The sequence below is a fragment of the Bidens hawaiensis genome, unplaced genomic scaffold (genome assembly GCF_021521415.1).
Source record: "Bidens hawaiensis isolate Kalapana, Puna unplaced genomic scaffold, B.hawaiensis_p1.1 tig00024530_1, whole genome shotgun sequence".
NCBI lineage: Eukaryota > Viridiplantae > Streptophyta > Magnoliopsida > Asterales > Asteraceae > Bidens > Bidens hawaiensis.
Window position 1 is genome coordinate 286,189 of NW_027493880.1, and position 22,330 is coordinate 308,518.

Sequence of the window (22,330 nt, forward strand, 5' to 3'; positions counted from 1 at the left end):
ACTCGAAAATTTGCATCAATTATGTCTGGGTTACAAACTTTAAGTTTGTTACATTTCAAGGATTCATGTGGCCAAAACAAAACTCACTGTGTATACATAAATAAGATACCTCAAGATCTAGTACTTGTGCTAGTTGAAACCAACATTAACTCTAGATAGATAATAAATTACATTATTGCCCCTTCACATAAACAATGCTCGGACACACTACAAAATCTTTTTCGTACAATCGACACTTTATCTAAAACTGTTTGCAGCAGCGAGCCGCTTCACCCACTGGCTCTGACTGGTCAACCACGAAATCGGGTTCCCGACCATAGCACACCATCTCAAGTTCAAAAGGGCCAAAGCAAGATTCTCCTTGGAATCTTTGAACAGGTCTAAAACAAGTGACTCGGCTTCTGAATCTTCTGAATAAATAAGGTCCTCGAAAACCGCTTTGTTTTTGTTAATGTCTTCTTCAGATAGCATGTGTATACTCATAACTTGCAGGGCTTCCATGGCTGTGTTGTGGAAGCCTTGGTTCACGTATGCTGTGAAGACATGACCGCATGTTACGGGGTCTGGTGGAACCTGCTCTTTGTGCATGCGGTCCATCACAAATTCGATTATGTCTATTCTATCCTGTATAATCAGTTCATACATAAGCAGATATAGGTTTTGCTTTATAAAGCTTCAACATGCGTAGTTTTTCCAGCCCGAGCTTGGCTTGTTTAGTATTTATTAGTTATTTAATTTTATCATAACCTTGTGCATAGCGGTTACCATTATGTAAATATATTTTTTTAATATACTCGTTAAAAAATATATAAATAATTGAACTCATTTATTAATGAGCTCCAATATAGGCTCGAGCTCGTTTAAGCTCAACTAGATTCGAGCTTTTTAGCGAGAGCTGATCTCGAGTGGCTTGAGTTTTCCCTAACATTTTCACATGGTTACAGAAAACTAGGGTGTAAACGAGCCAAGCTGGTCCTTAGCTACTCGAGATCGGCTCTCTAAAAGCTCAAATCGAGCCGAGCTAAAACGAGCACGAGCCTAAAGTAAGCTTGTTTAATAAACGAGTGTGAACCCAAACCAAAACTAGGCTAGTATTTATAAATTTTTAAATTGATATATTAAATATATATTTTCATAATGATCATTATTATATATAGAACTATGATAAAAATAATTAAACACTATACATTATGTTATATATAAAACTTATAGATAAAATGTATGAATAATAAACTATAATAAATACATACAAATTAATTAATAAATAATAAACAAGCCAAAGCTCAAGCTTGAAAAATTACTCACGAGCCGCTCAAGCTTTAGAATAAGATCTCGAAATGAGCTGAGCTTCAGCTCTAGTGAGTTAAACAAGCTGAGCTCGAGCCAAGACGAGATTGGGCTTGGCTCTGCTCGGCTCGGCTCGGCTCATTAACACCCCTACCAAAAACAATGTTTTGTTTCATAATTACTATGGAAGAAGCAACTAGAAACCTTCTGTGACGCTACATCGATAATCGTGTTGAACAACACGGCATCGAGTTGGATTCCTTCCGAACAAGCTTGGTTTAGAAGATTCAATGCTTCATCAAAATCTTCTGAAGCCAACACGAGCTGATAATCATTGATTATTATAATGGATTAATATAACATTTTGTATAATTCATGAAACAATTAAATGTGACAAAAAGGAATTAAATATTGGAATACCTTTAAAAGAGATGTATAAGTTTGCGTTTGTGGTGGATACCCATAACGAATCATCATGGCGATCAAACCCTGAGCAGATTTGAATGACCTGCTAATACTGCAACAGTCGATCATGATATTACATGTCACATCATTCGGACGATACCCATGTGACAACAAAGTTTTAAACACGTTTATCGCCGTTTGATCCTGGATCACAACACAACATGATGTCATTATCACAATATACACACATATATATAGACACGCACATACACATGTATATATACACACACATGCACGCGCACGCGCACGCGCACACGCATATGTATATAGACACATAAACGTCGGGCAATGTATACAGTGGCTAAGCGTGTGTTTTTTTAACGGTGCGTCAATGCGTTTCGTTGCTCCTAGAATTTCTTTGGACACGTGGCTTCCGACACTTGTTAGTTGTTATTTTCTTTTTAGCATAACCCTACTCTATGTATATGTATATATATGACCATACATGTATGTATTACCCACCTCCTTAGCCTCAATAAGTGAATGCAAGACAATGTTGTAAATTGGAGTTCCCGGGGTAAATTGGTTTTCTGCCACACGCAAGTAGTGCAAGAGCCCACTTATCATCCCCTCTGATCCAAGTGCCTTTAGCTATAAATTATAAAGAAGAATAAAAAAAAATTAGGGTTCCAAAACATAATAAAATCATAATTTCATACAAGTTCACCTTACACATTCATATAAAAATTATCAACTTTGGGTTCACAATATTTCATTAACAAGGGACTTACCAAGTTCCTGATTGACACATAACTGTGTTGAATGCCATTTCTCATCATATCATCCTCTATTGCATTTATCCTTCTAGTAGCTTCCGCTTGTGACAAAATATTTCCATTTTCGTAGGGAGCGTTCACATTGCCAAATAATGAAAATAGCAATTCGTATGTCTTAATAGTCGGAGCTATTTTCAACTGCTTCATTTTACCAAATATATGAACTCCACGTTCGGGTTGATCCTACAATATTAAACAAACATAGATTTTCATGAGATTTATAGCATTATTTCATCTAAAATGCTAACAATGATTTCAAAAATAAAACTAATAGTAAAAAAACGCAAGGTTTTTGTTTTTTTGAAAAAGATTCATCATGCGAAACTCACATGAAAATTTCATCATTTATGGTGCCCTGATTTCGAATCCCCCTCAAATATCAAGTTTTTTAGTTTATTTCCATTTGAATGTAATAACGTGAAATTGGTGGCTTTAGAGCTAAGCCACTCGTTAGCTACCTGAGATTGGTTCACTAGAAGCTCAAACTGAACCGAGTTTCAACGAGCTTGAGACTAGAAATAAAGCTTGTCTAACAAACAAATCCAATCCCGAGCTTCATTACCGCGCTCGAGAGCCAACATGAGCCTGTTATTTATATATTTTATATACTATTATTAAAGATATTAAATATATATTTATGTAGAAACAATTATTTTTAATAAATCACTATTGTATACAAAATCATAATAAAAATAACTAAACGGTATATATTATGTTATACAGATACATTTAAGTAATATAAAATAAAAATATGTAAAATGTATATAAATAAATAAAAAATAATAAACAATCCGAGCTCGAGCTTAAAAAACTACTCACAAGCCGAGCTCAAGCTCAAGAGCTCTCAGATGTACATAAAAATTAATAAACCAGCAAAGACCGAAACAAGCTCAAGAATAAAAAAATTACTCACAAGCCGAGCTCTCGTAAGTTAAACTAGCCGAACTCGAGCTCTCGTACATTTTATCAGTCGTTTGTTAAAACTTCCACAAATATATGGAGGGTTGTTATTTGGGAAAATGAATTTGAAACGTCATTCATTGTTAATGATCGAAAATGATAAACAACAATATTAAGAAAAAACTTGTTTGCTAACCAGTGTGTCACATGCTTCAAGCAGCTTATTATAAGGATGTGCACTTTTAGATTGAGCCATCTGATCCAAAAATGCCTCAGCCAAATCCAATTCCAAGCTTTCACTGCAACCAACTGATATTGCTGCAAAAGTTGAATCATGTGGCTTCAAATTCCTTTGTTTCATCAAATTTAGCTGCCAAAAAAAAAGATTATGACAAACCAAATGAAGTGGTTAATTTAATACAAAACTGTACATTGCAAAATAAAGAAATGTAGTTAACAAATACCACTTCTATGCCATCATGGAAACCTCTCTCTCTAACAAGCACTCTAATGAGACCATCAAATGCAGCACGTGACGGTTTGACGCCAAGATTTTGCATCTAAAACAAATAAAATTAAATCAAATATCAGAAACTATGGATAGATGACAAGTCAGAAGCTTTCACATATCAGATATTAAATAATGAAAACTAGATAATCAGTTGTAATTAAACAGGAAGTAGAAAATAGTGTTTGGATGTGTTTTTGTTTTTAGAAGATTTAATAATAATCAGATAATCACATGTTTGACAATTATGATGATTTAAGTAACTAGCAAATAAAATGTCCAAAAATGACATTTTTGTGAAATGGAGAATTTCATATATATCATTTTACCCCTTATTTTTCCAAAACTTAAAATTCCATATTTATTCTTTTTTTATCTTAGAATTTTATACTCGCCTAATAAAGAAATTTTAAAAATATATATCTGGAAAAGGTAAGATTGTCAATAAATGAAATTCATTTTAGAAAGGATATATATAATATTTTGATTTTGGTTTAGGTGTATAATATACTTAAAGAAATTTTTAAGAGTATATATTGAATTCTCCTTTTGTGAATAGTATAGAGTATAGACAGATCGTTGAGTGGGAGTAAAAGCCGTTCAAGTTATTTCTCTTAGATAAAAAATCTTATTCTGTCGCAGCAGGTATGAGAATGATTATCCAAAACTGATTATTTGACCCCTAAACATGTAGAAGTAACGTTCTAAATTGTACATACAAATAATTTTATAACTAAACATGTGAAATGAAATATTACCTGATAGAATAACTGTTCTGCTAGCTCATCGTTCTTAAATGGCACACAAGCACGAATAACATCAGTAAAAGACAACCTCAAGATCTTTGTAACAAGAATACTTTTCGGATTTCCCATTACCGTTCCAACAGTGTTGACTTTGTTCACATCAAAGCCAACAACCTTTGGGTTGAACATAGTATTATTATTATCCTGATTACTTAATATAGGTATCGGTACATCTAATTTTGGAATAACCATTTTTCCTTCATCACTTATTTTGATGGTAGAATCCCCCCGGAAAACTAAAGCCACCAGATGTTGTAAAGCTTCACATGCGGTTGTTAAATCTTTTAATCTTGTAAAGGACCAAATGAATTTTCTTAGAGAAATAAGGTTGAAATTATAATACTTGGAATACTCATTCCAGATGTTATAAATCGCTGACATGTTTTTCTGCAAAACTGCAAGCTGAAAGAATGAATTTAGAATACATGACCCGTTTAGCTCGATTTTATTATTTTTTGCATATCAACAAAAAATTAAAAATGTACCAAAACATTATAACTATTAAATCTTACATCATTTTCAAGTTTTACATTTTGGCATATAACACCCAACAAATTTGATTTATGATATAAAATACATTTTAAAAAAAAATGGGTTGAACGGGTCAACCCAACAGGTTAAAACAAACATGACCCGTTTAGCTAAACGAGTACCCGAACCCGCTAATAGTAAACCGAAACCCGCAAATTTCATGTAAGGTAAGTGTCATGTCAGAAATTATACCCCTATGTTGGGTAAAGGGGCAAAAAGAGTTCACACTGAAATGGGCCATGCTAACACCTTTTATTATTATGATAATTAATTGTCAATTTAATCAGAAAACAATATAATTACCATAAAAAATATAATCCCTGAAAATTGAAGTTGTATGGATTAAAATAGGCTTTCAACCCGTTTAAACCGTTTACCCTTTTAGCTTAACTTTATATTGGACCCGTTAAGTGAAAAAAACACAACCAAATTGACCCATTCATAATAAATGATCGAAATTGCCACAACATACATAAATATTATTCATATTATATTTGACTATCGTTTGAGCATATCGATACATACCTTGAGAAGTTCAATGTATGTAATTTCATCCTTCCCCAACATGTCATTCTCCATTAGGCCTAAACATTTACTGACATGAATAACACTGTTCATTTCAGCAGAACCTCCTAGAAGAATGTTATATTTTTGCAAAGTAGGATAAAGATTTGAAGTTTCACCACAATTACTCATCAAGTTGAATGCCTACAAAAACATATAATCTAAATTAAAATAGGCATAAGTCAAGTATTTATTTTTCAGGACAATTATATAAAGTGATATAAGAATGGGATGTACAAACTGTTTATACCTCCTCTAAGTACCCGGCTTTGGAGAGAGCTTGAATCATGAGAGTGTGACATGTATTGTTCAGTTCTATTCCTTTTTCCTCCATAGTTTTCCAAATCTCCATGACAAACTATACAAAAGAATTAATTCATGTTACACCTAAATAACATAGTACTCATTTATAAATGTTAGCAACTAATCTAGTCAAAATGAGAAATTGAGAACCACACATGGAGCGAATTTTTTGCTTAATAAACTTGTGATAACAAACATGAGCAAAAACCTTGGTTTTAAAAAGCGTGAGGCACACCGAGGCGATGAGTACCCAAAGCTAAGACGCGAGCTTGGTTTTAAAAAGCACGTTGCGATCTGATGCGTTTTAATCCCAAAAGCCGAAGCATAATGCGCAATGCATGAAACATGCATCATGTATGTGTGGCGTTCGTTAAAAAAAATACGAAAAAGTTATTTATATATATTGTTTAAATTTGCTAACCTCTAAACACTAAAATATGGGATTTTCTCATCATCTCTGGTCAATAAATGGTCTTAACTTGTTCAATCGCATTGCTCAATCGATCAGATTTGTTCAATTAGATTTGAAAAACTCAGACGCATTGCAAATTTGCAAATAACTGTCCAGTTGTGTTCATATACTGATCAACTGCATAAGACGACACATCACACATAAGATCACATCAAACGATCTCATATGATGCGCACATCATGGCATCGCATCGCGCAATGCGATCTCGTTACCACATTATGTGAGGCGCGCACTATTTTCTCCCGATGTGTGCATTTAAAACCAAGGTCACGTACACAAGGCGCAAGCTATTTATATAAACCTGTTTGTATTTCCGATAAGTTTCTACCATTATTTCCGTAAATTTTAGATGAAAATAACCTCCATATACGATTTAATGTATAAAAACGATGTAAAACCTAGAAAGCTATACCTACAACCTCCCAATGCACAAAATTTACTCATGTACAATACCAATTTCCCGATGAATATTAACTCCATACTAATCAAAAAATAATATCATTCAAAGGTTTACCAGTGGATCAGGTGTCGATGCGCAGTATTTAAGAATATCAGCAAAATGGTTAGCTATCAACGTATGCTTGTTTTGGCCAATATTGGATAACAGACTGGAAGCCCTTTCTCTATCACCCAGGTGAAGTGCATTCACAATTTGCTTCTGCACTGATCCTATAACTTGATTCACTGGATCGCCTGAACCAAAATTGCATGTCAAACTCACAATAGTTTTTAGCCAAAGGAATCAGTATTGTTTCTTGTTCTTGGTCACGGTAATTGTTTCATGTCAAAGTTGATGTGAAATATGAAAAACAAAGGGTAAAAATGCTACAAAATATGATCAATTATCATACCATAGAATGTTGTAGAACTCCTCCATTCCTCTGATATCTCTTTCCTTGAATTAAATCGAGAACTCTTGTTTCTTACCTATACAAAATCAGTATTCACAAGTATAAAAAAATTGAACATTTTTGTGCCTCCTTTAGTCCTTTTGATATCTGATATCACAACTATGAGCTTCATAAGCAATATCCATATCAATTATGTTTCAAAATTAATACCATAAACCATTAGTAAAAGAAAAGATGTCAAGTTCAATACAGTACATATAATCCTAAACAAAGCTTAAAATTTAAACAAACTTGCCAGTTGAAAGTAGGGGTGTAAATGAGCCGAGCCCAGCTCGTTTTAACTCAAGAGGACTCGATCTCAACCTTGGCTCATTTAAAGCTCAAGCTTGGCTCGTGAGTAAGTTTTTTAAACCCTAGCTCGGGTCAACCTCAACTTGTTTATTATTGATTATTTATTTTGTTATACACTATTATAAAAATTTACATATACATTTATAATTATATTTTATTATATATGATACAATATACATTACTTAATTACTTTGATCATAAATATATACATAATAAATAAAACGCTCGTTTAGGCGGCTCGAGATTGTTTATTAAATGAACCTCAATAAACGGGCTCAGGCTTGTTTAAGCTCAACTCGAATCTCGAGTAGCTCATGAGGCTCGGTTTGTTTACACCCGTAGTTGAAAGCATAATAAATTGACCTCAATAAAAGCTCGAGCTCGTTTTGAACGCAAGTAGCTCACAGGCTGAGCTGCTCCCGAGTTGAAAGCAACCAATTAGACTTCAAAAAGTCAAAGTATAGCTTCGGTAGTTAAAACACTTTGAATTTTAAAAATAATAATAATAATAATAATAATAATAATAATAATAATTTGAGAACAAATATCGTACCAATCCGGTAGAGTAGGACGATGGCACGAAATGCTTACTACAATTCAAAACAAATAACATAAGATAAGCATTCAATTTTAAATAATCAGTAACGTGTATAGACTACTTACACTGAAACCCTAGCACACATGACAGATCACTACGAAAGGAAATGATTACCAGACCGACGGTGGCCGGAGATGGAAGATTCCGGATAATAGGTCTGCAGAATTGTAAGTGTAAAGTTTTTTTTTTAAATTAATATATTTGATCAGTGTTAATTATTAATTAAGCGACTGATATTTATTTGACCAAAAATATTTGAGTTATATATTAAATTTTTATAAATTACTTACAATAAAAATCTAGAAATTCGGATCGGTTCAGTTTGGTTTTTATTACATATGCAAAACCAAACTATGAACTATAAGTTTGGTTTTTTCAAATACATAAAATAAAAAACTATCAGTTTTTGTTGCTATTCGGTTTTTCAGTTTTTTGGTTTGGGATCAGTTTCTTGCATACCCTTATAATATAGGTTTGGTCATGTTGACTAGTATTTTTTTTTTTTTTTGTGATTAATCTCAATATGTGTGTTGCGACGTGCAAGCGGTAAAGAATCTACTAATGCTTATACAAGATGAATAATAACATACTTGAAAATTTTGATTTAACCTATTGTTGTATTGGAAAAGAATCTCTTTAACGTTTGTCCAAATCCGACTTATAATACAATAATAACTTATTGACATGGAGAAAAACTCTTGCCTAACAAGATGCAATAACTTGAGTGGCTGAGTTACTTCTACTTTTCTACTTTTATGATGTTAAGTTTTAACTCCTGATTTTATAATACATAAAAATTGATTTTGAGAACTAAATAAAACATGGTGGTTTGGAACTCAATGATTCATGCGTGTAAAAGTTGATTTTTTTGGCCTTGCGCCTAGGCCCTCGGAGAGGCCTATGCGCCTTGAGTGTACCTAACGCATTTGTAAACTACGATCTCCACAATAGCCACTTCCAAACCCAGCACCAGGAGATGTGTTAGATCTCTCTTTAGCATCGGCGAACCAGAAGTTGGTGTGGTCGAGCGATACGGCTCCAAATTGTTCACAAATGCTTTGGACTCATTATCTTATCAATATATAACTTAATAAACTCATTATCTTGTCATCCTAAGATACTATAATGAGGTAGCTTGGAACTCGATGATTTATGCGTGTAAAAGTTGATTCTTTCGTCTTGTGCCTAGACTCTCGGAGAGGCCTATGTGCCTTGAGTGTACCTAACTGAAGAAACACAGATCTAATCCTAAAGGGGATAGATCAATGAGTTCACAGGATACGGGTCAAATAATTACCAAACTAACGATACAAGTCCAGTCTCCCAAGTCCGATGACAGAAACCTGCAAAACATCCACCGTGAGCTCGTTACAGGAAGGACAGGAGGGGGTCTTCCCGTAACCACCCTCCGGCGTGAGAATAAGTACTGATATGATTGAGAGAAAAGTACAAAGTATTGAGAGTAATAGTTGTGAGTGAATGAATACCTTGTAAGGATGGTATAAGGAATTTATAGCCGAAGGGGTAAGGGAATATTATTGGTCCAGCTAACCTTCTTCTAGAAGATCTTGTAACTTGGACACGTGTCCGCCTATGATAGGACGAGCTAAATGGCCATGTGCACGGTTATAACAGTCTGGCCAGCTGTCCTCCTCTTATTGGCTGTTGCATCACGTGCTTTCCGAGAAAGGATCTTGGTAAATCTTCTAGAATGAAGTTGGTTAATTACATATGTCCTTCTGACGTCACCCTCTAGTCTCCATTGCGGGTGGGAATAGTACCATGCGGATGACTTCTAAGGACGTCTGGGTGACTCCGCAAATAGTATATGGACTTTATTCTTATTCTTCCTCTGACTTAAGTTATGCGGGTGATATTGTGTTCCGCGGATGACTTTTGAGGGAGCCCTCTTCCATCCGCGGATAATCTTTATGGGTATTTGCGTCTTTTTGCTACCATGCCTCTATACTAACACATTTGTTAACTACGGTATCCACAATAGCCGCTTCCAAACCCATCGGCAGGAGATGGGTTCATTTTCTTCAACGACAACGCACTGGAAGTTGGTGTGGTCGAGCTATACGGCTCTAATTTGTTCACAAATACTTTGGATAACTCATTATCTTATCATCCCTAAGACCCCAACTTAATAAACTTGTTTATCTTATTATCTGATTCTATTTGTGATTCTTCAAGTTGCAATAACCATTTACAAAAAACACATCCAAACACCTAAAATGGTTTTTGTTAGGCGGATATCAGTTAACAAACGAGTAGGACAAAATATTAGTCGAGTAAAACAAACCCGAAATCTGATTGATGGTTAAAGGGCTGATCGGACAACTAAGGTTCTACTGATCGAAACATATCAGCAATAAGATAATGGCTGGTCGTGATGGAGCAATCCGGTGGCTGTCGGCGATGACAGTCGTTTTTTGTTTCTTTATAGAACATACCAAGTTGTAAAAAAGTAAAATGTAATTTTATAAATATATATGTAAATGATAGGCTAACTACATATATGCACTTTACATATATCCTATAACATATTACATAACCACTACAGTTTTTCAAGAATCAACCCAACTTCTACCGGAAACCTTCTTCATTCTCTCATCAATTATCAACTTTCTAACTTGCTTCGATCGGGCCCATTCCCCAGAAACCGCAAAAACGCTCGATAACTGCACATGTGCGTCTGCATTCTTCGGGTCAATCTTTATTATTTTCTCTGCAACTTTTCTCCCAAAAATTGCATTCCCATGAGCTACACACCCTCTTAAAACTGATGACCACATGCTTACATCAGCATCAAACGGCATGTATGTAACTAACTTTAACGCCTCATCAAGCCGACCAAACCTTGATAAAAGATCCACCATACATGAATAATGCTCGATTCCCGATTCAATAAAATACTCGTCTTTCATTACATGAAACCACTTTAACCCCTCTTCAAATAAACCACAGTGATCACATGCTGATAAAACAGCAGTAAACGTAATATTATTAGGCGAAACGTTTAACTTTCTCATGTTATTAAACAACTCCAATGCTTCAATTCCATACCCATTTGTAGCATAACCCATTAACATGGAGTTCCATAAAGCTTGGTCAAACTGGTCAAAGTTGACCATTTGACCAAATATCTTTCTACCATTATCAATCATCCCACATTTGCAATACAAATCGATAACCGAAGTTGAAACAATTATATCATATTCTAGACCGATAACAATAGCTTTAGCAAACAATGATTCACCAAATTCAAGTATGAAATCGCACCACATGCGCTAATCACACTCGCAAGGGTAAATTCATCAATTCTCAACCACTTTGTGTTTAACTCACCGAAACAAGCAATTGCTTCGGTTGAATAACCGTTTTGACTCAACCCTGATATCATTGAGTTCCATGAAATCTATGTTTTAGATGAAATACTGTTAAAAACCTCTTTAGCATCTTTAACTCTTCCACAATTACAATAAATTGTAATCATCGAGTTCAACAAAACCGTGTCGTGTGTATCTAACTTATTAAACAACTCACACGCGCTATCCAATCTACCACAATTAGCATAAGTATCAACAAGCACGGATGCGACTATAAGATCACGTATCACTCCAAATTTACATGCGTGTGCATGCATTTGTGTAGCATAATCAACAAAACCTAAACAATCACACGGGTTTGTCGAAACATCTTCATGGGTCCCGTTTCTTCTCATTTCATTAAACATAATAAGTGCTTCTCTTCCCATATTATTAACAATATGACCCGAAATCAAAGAGTTCCATAGACCAACACTAGGGTTGCTTTTCATATTAAACACTTGTTTCGCATCATTCAAGTATGCAGAGATCAACGACGATAGAGAAAAATCATCAACGTACGGAAGCGTTTGCAACACTCGGTTCGCATAATCCAAATCGCCACATTTCCCATTCATGTTCACCATCGAGCTTCCCAAACTCTTCAAATGTGAGTTCCATGTGAAGGGGTTTCTTTTGGGCATTTTGTCGAACGTACAGTTGGTGGGCATTGGGTAAGTGGCCAGAGTTAAATGAGACGGTTGGTTAGTGTTATTGAGGAGTAAAGTTAGTATGCCTCGTTTGAGTAAGTAATAAGGGGTGGAGTTGTTTGGCTTGGTTTGTAGTAAACGACTGCATGAGGGTCCATATTGCTGGATTGAAAAAGTGGATGATGGTATAAAGTAAGCTTCAAAGATTTTCTTAAACGAGAACTCGGTCGATATCGATTATAACTATTAAAGAAAAAAAAGGAACATAAGTCATAATATGTAATTGTAATTACTAATTACAATTAAAAAAATAATGAAATGTGAACTAATTTAATCATAAACTAGAGATGTACAAACCAGGTATTTTCTGAAACTGGGTAGAGATGGTCAACAAAAGTCAAAACCAGGTCCGGGTAGGAAACGGTTCCGGGTATAGTCGAGTATTTGACCGGGCATTTCCGGTTCCAGGAAGAAATCATATACCTAGTTTAGGGATGGCAACGGGCCGGTTCGGGTATTGGTAATCCCATGCCCGTACGCGTTTATAAAACTGTGTCCCATACCCGGGCCATTACCCGTCGGGTATTTGTCGGGTATCGGGTATACCCGTTGGGACTTTTAAGTACATTTTTTTATAATTATAATTATTTTATACATTTTATTCATACAACATTACTACAAATTTATAAATAATGCACTCTATATATAGAAGTATGACAATAAATAAATAAATAATATCATTATAATTTTTATATACTTTTTATATATATGCTTCACAATCTATGAAATACAAAGAATTTTTCGGGTATATGATTCGGGTAAACGGGTATGTGTTTTCGGGTAATCGGGCCGGGTATCATCTAATCCCATACCCGGCCCGTACCCGCGGATATTTTTAAATCCTAATCCCATACCCGGCCCATACCCATCGGGTATACCCGTTTCATTTATTTCGTTTTTCGGGTATACCCGTTCCATTTATTTCGAGTTTCGGGTATACCCGTCGAGCTTTTTTGCCATCCCTAACCTAGTTCTACCTACGTGTAGAAATCAGTTCCAGTCAGGTAAAGAACCACACCCTATCATAAACAATAATATTTTATCTCTCATCCACGTACCAAGCACACCCTAAAAAATGGACACTACTTACAGTCTTACATAATGTGAAGAATCCATTTTGAATTTTTAACATTCAAACTCTTCAACTTAAAAACATAATCCAATCCAAATCCACCCACAAAAAGCCAGACAGAAAGTAAAAATAATATCAATATAACCAACCATTCAGTTACAATCAATTTAACATTAGAACACTTCACTCAAAAGAATCATATATCATAATAATCAAATACAATAATAATACCTTAAGGTGATATACAACCAAAACTTTTTCATCATCCACCATCCAACCAACCAACCAAATTTTTAAAGCAGGCAAGTTAGGTGGTGAATAATGAAGAAAAGATCACAGTGGCATTAGCCAAGTAATCAATCTGAACCAAAGCTTCATTCCAGCACCATGTCCAACACGATTAATGACGGACGACAGGTCAAGCGGACAACGGGAACCAATGTTCGGGCCACTTGGGATATGATCGCTTGAATAAACTCATGCATACTGTGTCGTTCTGCTGGAGAACACCGTTTAATATGCACTTCATCGCACCTACAAATTACAACATAATATAAAATTATAAATTTAGTTAACTTTTAAAAAAAAAAAAACAAAGCTTATTATATTAGCACCATACCGTGTGTACCAAGGGGCTCTTTAATACGACCACGACGACCCAGTTTTGTCCAAACTTCCACGGGCTGTATCATAACAAACAAGTCAACAAGAGTAACAAATGGAGGTGTAAACAAACCGAGCCGAGCTTACACAACTTCGGCTCTTTTAAATAAACAAGCTCAAGCCCAAGCAAGACATCGAGCTTGACTAGGCTCCCAAGCCTATATGAGCTTAAATGAGCCAACTAATTATATATTTTTTATTTGATATGCTAAATACTTAAATATATATATATATATAAATATCTAGAATTGTAATAACTAAGTAACTAATAAATATAATCGAGCTGAGCTCTAGGTTTATATATAAAGGTCAAACCAATCTGAGCTCAATCTTAAGCAATCCCTGGCTCGGCTCGGCTCGTTTACGCCCCTAATAACAAACCTTATGAAGCTTAAACGAGCTCGAGCTCAGGCTTCATATACTATCTTTATTTAGCTTGATTAGGCATGCAAGCCCCTATTCTTTTTATGTAAAATCATAACTTGATTACATATAAATATATGAAATAATTAATAATCAAGTATCATTAAATGTATAATTACGATAAAAATAACTAAATAATGTATATTGTGTTGATACAAAAAAATCATATAATAAACAAATATGTAAAAATAACTATATATCTAAATAACAAAACAATGAGATTTCTTTTCAGCTAGTTGACATCCCTAGTTTTAACCACAAAGAAAAGAAACACATACCTTGAACCACTTCACATCCTCTGGATTATGAAACATATATCTTACTGCAGCTTTCGATTTCGAAACACGTTGAGGATAACTAAAAACAAACAATAAACAACAAGAAAGTTAAATCTCTATCTGTGACGCTAAAGTAACAAAATAAGTATATAAAAGTTAATGAAAACGTAATCCATTTCTTACCCAGTTAAAATGATCTTTTTCAAAATAATCTTATCAGCGTCAATACTTTTTAACGAGCCAACAGCAGCCAGTGCGGGTGCAACAGAATCACCTCGATTCTTTAAAACAATTAAAGGAAGAGGAGGAAATGAAATTGGTGCGTATACTGAAGCTATTGAAAACCGTCCTGCGTGTAGAAATCTTTCCATCTTGTGTTTGTCTGAATTGAAATTGTCAGACGCAAAAGTAGGTCTGCAAGTTTTTTCAAAAAGTCAAAGTGGTCAAACTATGAACAAAAGTATATGCAAAAAATTATAATGTAGATAAATCAAACCTTGTGATAAACTGTCGGAAGCCAACGTGAAATATCAATTCTTCTTTGGCTTTTATTGGCTCAGTGTATGTCTCGTGTTTCTTTAACCTGCCAAAACATAACACAAAATCTTATAAATCATGTAGCCTGTAAACAAACCAAACATTGGGTAAAACGTTCATGAACAGTTCGACAAGAAGTTCATAAATTGTTCATTCGTTTAAATTCGTTTATGTTCATTTTACTATGATCGTTTATGTTCGTTTACGTTTTATTAATATACTCATTCAAATTTTCTTGGCCCGTTACTATATAGTCTAGTTTTATAACCCTTTAGGCCCAACATCTTTTCACATTACTTTTTAACTAGTTTTAGCTCATTTATATTGGTTCATCTATGTCCAGTTATGTTCGTTCGTTTATACTATAGGCAAGCAAACACAAACATGTTCATTTTAGAACAAACAAACACAAACAAGAAACCTGTTCGTTTAACTGTTTTGTGACTGACCGTTTGTTCACTTAAAGTTAAACAAACAAACATGCTCTGTTTGTGTTCATTTACAAGCCTAAAAACATGTTCTTTCAAAAGCAAAATCATCACAAAAATACGTAAGTTCTTTTTAGCCATATCATATACGCTAACTATGTATTAAGCACAAAAACAATGATTTTAAACCAAACTTTTTCACCTACTCTAGCCTATTACCTAACCTGCCCATTTTGACACATAATTACAAGCGTAAACAAGCCAATTTATGCCCAAGCTTGAGCTTGGCTTGCTTCGAGCTCTATGTAAACTACATGAAATCAACATTATATGAATAATAGGCTCAACATAAGCTCGGTCTGTTTCGAGCTATATGTAAAATATTTTAACTATTAAATAAAAATTATAAAAATAATAAGCTTGTTTCGGCTTTTGAGCCGACTAGAGCTCAACTCAGCTCAATCTCGGCTCGTTTAATCTTACAAAGAGCTCGAGCTCGGCTTGTTACGAGCTCTATGTTATTTACATAACACAGAAAAGATACAGAAACAGAAAATGCATATATAATAAGATACCTAAAGTGAAGAACAGATATCTTTGATTCATGTTGCAAAAGACCACATGCAATAACTGGCATCGTCTTCGCCAAAACGCATAACTTGGAAGCAATATGAACCGGGACTTCATTAATGTAGAGTGCCACATAAGCATTTGCAAGTACACATTCATCTGAACTTCCGTGTTCCATGTCCCGAGCTTTAGATAGCACGTGCTTTTGTGTTCTAGTAAAGTTATCAAATGCAAAGATTCTTGCATATTCTTGAGGTAAAGATTCCTAAAAGAACATGAATATAAGATTATAAAGAATCCAAAAACTATGAGAATCATAGTTTCTTATTATATAGAGCTTACTTTCGGGTCCCACGAAGATGTCCTAAACGACTTTAAGCCTCGGTATTTGGCAAAACGTTTCCTAGCAGGAATGTCTACTGGAACATCCACTTCATCAGGGAACTCTGAAACAAAAAATTAATAAAATCAAACAAAAATATAATTGGCAAATTTATTTGTTTATCTACAAATGGCTAAAATTAAGAATATTTTTTATGTCCGAGTAATCAGTCAAAGGTGATAAACAAAAAGATTGAAGAAAGTGGACAAAGGAGCCCATCATGGCCACTTGCCTGTAAACAAACTGAACAAAATAGGCCAGTTTTAGTATTCTTTTTAGTGTCCAAATTAGATCATGATGTTCACTCTGCTATGTTAGTTCACCTATGTTCATTCATTTACGTTTGTGAACCATTAGTTTACACTATCAACAAATAAACATAAACAAACACACTTTTTTGTAACGGACGAACACGAAACTTCAATCTTTTAACTGTTCATGCCCGATTGTTTGTTTGGTTAAAGTTAACCGAATGAACACGAACATGCCCCGTTCGTATTCATTCAGTTCGTTTACAAGTCAAGTCCATACCCTCATCTTCAGCATGCGCCTCCTTTATTTTTCGAATATCTTCTTCTATCTGCTCCTTGGTCAAATTATCATTATCCTGCATGCCAAAAAAATAAATTTTATGATCCATCTGAAATATCAATCATATAAAAATATTAACCAAATAACGAACATAAGAGGTTTGCTAAGATACCATCATCATATTATCAGCATCAGTTTCATCCTCAGAATCATCCCTAAGGTTGAGTGAAGCCTCGTCAAACTCACGATCAAACCTCCCACCGTCACTTTGACCAGTCAACTCATGTTCTTCATCAACCACCATGCCATTTTCTGAACCATCATCATCACTGTCTGTACCAGACACATCAGATTCATCCACAATCCAAGCAGCCTGTAACATATTATCAAAACAAAATTATATTATATAAATCATGAAACCATCAAATTGAACAATATGTGAACACTTGTCAAAATAACTACATACCTGGTATTCAGAAGTACCGCGTGGAAGAGACCGTTTTTTCTGCTTCTTTTCTTTATGTAACCTGTCAGCTTCTTCCATCTCTGCCTCTGTTGGCCATGTCTATATACATAAAGATTTAAAAAAAATCAAACTTCGTAGTGTCTTAGAAATTCTAATTGTTCAAAAAAGTAAAATAAATAAAAACAAACTTGTAAAAAAGGACAGATTTTTTTACAAGGTGGGCTAAAAAATTCCTTTAGTTTCCATAAGATAGTGAACTTAAAAACAAAAGCAATTGAGTTATGTAGAATTATTTTGAATATTTTATAGAATGCATTAAAAATTCTGCACTTTATAAATAACCTTAGTAAAAAAAATAAGAATAAAAAATAATCTTCTGTAGAAGTTACCTGTTCGCCTTGAAGAGGATCAGGTATATTTTCAACAAGTAAAGGTTCTTGCTTCATAGGATCTGGGAGTAAAGTTTTGATGACCTGCAAAATTTCAAATAATAATAAGTAAACATCCTAACACTGTTGGCAACTTCGTTAATATTAATAGAAAACATAATAAATCCAGTAGCTTCAAAAGAAGTTGTACTTGTAAATCATTTATTTCATCCGCATCCATAAAATCCGCTTCTTTTCTAAAGTTCAACGGACACGGATCCTTTAGAAGTTCAATCTTTCCCAACTGAAAATCCCCAGCACCCGCTACATGAACCTGATGAAAACCAGGTTAAACACTTTAACCAAATCTTTATACCGCTGCTAAGTGCAGTAAATAATTAAAATACTTTAAATGCGTACCAGCTGGTTTACAGAAAGATTGCGGGCTCGAAGATAACCAGTGATGCGAAGTGTACATTTTCCAGACTCATCAGCCGCCATGTCCACCTGTCATGGTGTAAAATACACATTCAAATATTAATAGTTAATAATATATAATATGCACTTCTGAACTGAAAATATTAATAACTTACCTTGTGAGCCATTAGATAGGGTCGTTGGGTGCGCCAATGAGGTATTATGAGTCTTTGTTCCTTAAAAAGAAACATGAACTACATAGAAACCATGTTAAATCAAGAGTCAGACGATGGTCAAAGATGAGCACGTGTTGAAACCGTAACTTTGAACTTAGAGGTGTGCATGAACCCGGAAAAAAACAAACGCAAACAATAAACTGTTTGGTTATATGTTTTTGCTTCAGTTTTGCATGTAATTAAACCCGAAAAAATCGAACCAAACAGAATTATAGATTTACATTTTCCAATTTGAGTTTTAAATAGAATATAATAATTAATGTAACCCAAATATTTTAGTCCGAAAGTATTAAACCAATTAACTATTAATTTTTTTTGGAAAGCCAAATAATATAAAAGGGAAAAAAAGCATCTCACAAGTAGACGAGAGCCCAACACAAATACAAACGTTCAAATTCATTATCTTGGGCAAACTACTTTTTTTGCCCAAAACTTTCAAGCCCTAAATGGCAAAACATAACATGACCTGAAAACCCAAACCAAACAGTTTTCAAAAACTGAAACCCCCATATTTCAGTTTTTGACTTTTTGGTTCGGTTTGAGCCGAAAAACCGGCCCATGCACACCCCTATTTTTAAAATATGTCTAATCATGAGACCTATCACATCTATTGTCTTAAAAAAAGTTCTTAATGCCAATTTAATGTGTCAACAGACAAATAGGATTCCAAAAAAATGTCATTTCAACGATAATAAAAAACAATCATTAATAATAACAGTGTACTGGGATGTTTTATGCATTAGAACTTATATATACTCTTTGGTGACTTTTGACATGTCTTTTAAGCTAGGGTTTATTTTTTACTCAATTGGACTGGTAAAAGATTAATTACAGCCCGATTCTACCTGCTCAAAGGTAAACGGCTCAAAATTGCCAATGCCAAATAAGACTATTATATATACCTTGTGCAAGTCATCTTTAGTATCTGCTGGATAAAATTTGCAATCTTCAGGGAATTCAGAAGAAAGACTAGAAATGCATGTTTTCTTTAAATCATTTCTTCTTTTCAAATCAGAAGGTAAATCCTGTTAAACAGAAGAACGAACGGTCAATACAAACAAGATACTTGTGTACATATAAATTATTCAAAAGCATAGAAGTTTTTTGTGTAGTGCTTACTCGAAGAAAAACAGCAGTACTTGGTAAACCAAGAGACCTAAACACAGAGAGACCCTGAGAGCCAAATTCATCGATGTAATAATTGGAACTATCGTGCTCGGTTGAACAGTTAGCAGAAGCCACAAAAACTACCAAGTCTGCAATCTTTGAAAGATATATACAACAGAGTTAATTTGAATAAACCAAAAACAGGAAATATATATAAACATATACATATACATATAGACATGATGTTTCAAAAGCATGAAGTCTAAGTACCTTAGCCATCTCCATACAAACCATCAAATCACCATGTGGTGCTTGTAAGACCTACGAAAATAATACGAAAATAAATATTTGAGAATGTGATATTAAAATATATTCCATAAACAAGTCAACCTACCGTTGCTCTTAGCCGATACTCAGATGAAGCAACGGCTGGAAACAAAATTCCATTGTTCTCATTTGACAGTAATGCCATAAGATCCCCTGCTAATGAGCTTACATTTGCAGAAGCAGATAGCCCAAATAAAACCTAGTTTATGGAAACAAATTAAATTTCCATAAGTTCTAACTAATAATGTTTCATGTCATCATATGGTCAGTAATATAAAATCAACATAAATATAACTCACAATAACACGAGGAGCACTGGTTGTTCCACTAGAAGCACGTTTCTCTTTCAATAGTGTAGCCCTCTTCTGCTCTCTCATCTGCATCGTTCAAAACCGACCATTAAATTTCTACTTTTAAGATTCTTTTGCTGTTATAAAACATATAAGCGTTTCCCAGACTAAAATATAACAATTTTCATTTGATATATAAGTTAAAAAATATCATAAGCTCAAAACTAATGGCAAGTGTAAGAAAATGCAAATTACCATTTTGTTATGTTGAAGCCGAGCAGCTCGAGCACCCTTCACTACATTGCGATCAGGTTTGCTAATCTTGCTTTTATCTAACCTCCAGTGAAAATAATAAAAAATACATAAGACATTTTATATTTATAAACTTTGTATAAACCAAAATCCATCTAACCTAAATAGAATGTACAGAGAATAGTGAAAAGCGAAAACTTGTGATTAGACTTTACAATTTGCTACAATGCAGCTAACTATGTATTTGTAGCCTAATTACCTACTAACTAACTACCAGACTTAACTAAACTTTTATACTCATAAAAATGATATAATCTGATGACTAATATAAGAACACTTGTAACCCTAACTGACTACTAACAAATTCAACTATCAAACTTAAATATGTATTTGTAAACCTAATTATCTACAAACTCAACTAACAAAACTACCAAACTTAACTAAGCTTTTATATTCTTAATAACTAGGGATGTGCATGGATCAGCTCGGTTTCAGTTTTTGGTTTGCATTCAATTCAGTTTCCCCATTTGTGCTTAAAAATTTTGGGCCGAAAAAAATGGCCAAAACTGATGTATTTTTGCTCGAATTCTTTTGTTAGTCTATAAATTATTCAGGTTATACTTTTATAAATTAACTAAGCTTTTAACTTCCTAACAATAATACAAGCAGATAACTTAACTAAAACACCTGTATACGTTCTTATTTTACTAAAAAGATGCATAATTTATCCACCTATTACTTCCAAAGAAGCTCAAAATCATATAAACAGATACAAAGCTTAAATCTTTACAATAAAAAAAATAAAAATAAAAAGCAAACCTTTGACGGATACTTTGTGGGTATTGCGAGATGACTTAGAAGCGAAACGGGTCTTATGGGATTTGTTAATTTGAGATCGAGAACCACCCGCCATTGTTGTTGCAGCTCAAGAACAACAAGAAACACAATAAACCCTAATTGGGATTTAAGACTGAACAGAACTTGTGTTTGTATGTTTATCAAGTATTATAGAATGGGCCGGGTTATGGCCCATTTTTTAACTAGTTTAGACCAAATATAATCACTTGTTATGGTATGGAACCAGCTATTGGTCATACCCGGGTCGGGTTCGGGTCTGTGAATTGTGTTATACTCTATGTATTCAGATTTGGGTTGGGTAGAGTACAGGTTATTCTAAAACCGGATATTTGAATACCTTATTTCCGGATAATGAAAAAACCTTGTTTTCAAGGTTTTATTATTATTATTATTATTATTATTATGGATAAGGTTTTTTAAAGGGCTGTACTTATCGAGGGCATTTTTCAGGTACTTTTCAGGTATAGATTGGGTATTTGAAATACCAGGTTTCGAAAATTGAAAAAACCCGGTTCCAGGTATTCTGGGTACAAATCGATCCAGTTTTAAATACGGATTTTGATACTGAAATGTATATCTTATCTGTATCCCCACAGGTTTTGGTAGTAAACCCAAGGTATAAAAAAGCATGG

At 34.1% G+C, this 22,330-nt stretch overlaps 2 protein-coding genes and 1 pseudogene across 2 annotated transcripts; all 3 read right to left on the reverse strand.

Moving 5' to 3' along the window:
• Window positions 1-41: 41 nt before the first annotated feature.
• Window positions 42-8,497, reverse strand: LOC143569535 (pentatricopeptide repeat-containing protein At1g76280-like). The gene is made up of 14 exons (XM_077055418.1): window positions 8,478-8,497; window positions 8,368-8,404; window positions 7,464-7,539; window positions 7,127-7,305; window positions 6,088-6,195; window positions 5,799-5,981; window positions 4,695-5,144; window positions 3,893-3,988; window positions 3,625-3,798; window positions 2,484-2,711; window positions 2,215-2,343; window positions 1,708-1,896; window positions 1,492-1,611; window positions 42-624 (listed from the first exon to the last, which is right to left on the reverse strand). Exons 1-14 carry the CDS (start codon window positions 8,495-8,497, stop codon window positions 238-240), a joined length of 2,376 nt encoding a protein of 791 aa, XP_076911533.1. The 3' UTR covers window positions 42-237.
• A 2,230-nt stretch (window positions 8,498-10,727) lies between these two features.
• Window positions 10,728-12,427, reverse strand: LOC143569536 (putative pentatricopeptide repeat-containing protein At1g77010, mitochondrial pseudogene; annotated as a pseudogene).
• A 1,257-nt stretch (window positions 12,428-13,684) lies between these two features.
• LOC143569540 (uncharacterized) lies at window positions 13,685-21,823 on the reverse strand. Its single transcript, XM_077055421.1, has 21 exons — window positions 21,660-21,823; window positions 20,844-20,920; window positions 20,598-20,675; window positions 20,366-20,497; window positions 20,242-20,292; window positions 19,984-20,127; window positions 19,767-19,889; window positions 18,805-18,882; window positions 18,632-18,718; window positions 18,423-18,545; window positions 18,233-18,316; window positions 17,844-17,942; window positions 17,550-17,750; window positions 17,378-17,453; window positions 16,807-16,910; window positions 16,470-16,729; window positions 15,426-15,512; window positions 15,113-15,343; window positions 14,930-15,008; window positions 14,185-14,248; window positions 13,685-14,099 (listed from the first exon to the last, which is right to left on the reverse strand). The coding sequence occupies exons 1-21, from the start codon at window positions 21,751-21,753 to the stop codon at window positions 13,984-13,986; spliced, it is 2,388 nt and encodes a 795-aa protein (XP_076911536.1). The 5' UTR covers window positions 21,754-21,823; the 3' UTR covers window positions 13,685-13,983.
• Window positions 21,824-22,330: the final 507 nt, after the last annotated feature.

Coding starts and splice junctions, on each gene's coding strand:
- LOC143569535 (XM_077055418.1), bottom strand. CDS start 8,497: ATGTGTGCTAGGGTTTCAGT. Junction 2,344..2,483: donor ATGTGTCAATCAGGAACTTG/GTAAGTCCCTTG, acceptor TATAATTTATAG/CTAAAGGCACTTGGATCAGA. Junction 625..1,491: donor TCGATGTAGCGTCACAGAAG/GTTTCTAGTTGC, acceptor CTGATTATACAG/GATAGAATAGACATAATCGA.
- LOC143569540 (XM_077055421.1), bottom strand. CDS start 21,753: ATGGCGGGTGGTTCTCGATCTCAAATTAACAAATCCCATAAGACCCGT. Junction 17,943..18,232: donor ATCCTCTTCAAGGCGAACAG/GTAACTTCTACA, acceptor TTATGTATATAG/ACATGGCCAACAGAGGCAGA. Junction 15,513..16,469: donor ATATCTGTTCTTCACTTTAG/GTATCTTATTAT, acceptor ATGTTTTGGCAG/GTTAAAGAAACACGAGACAT.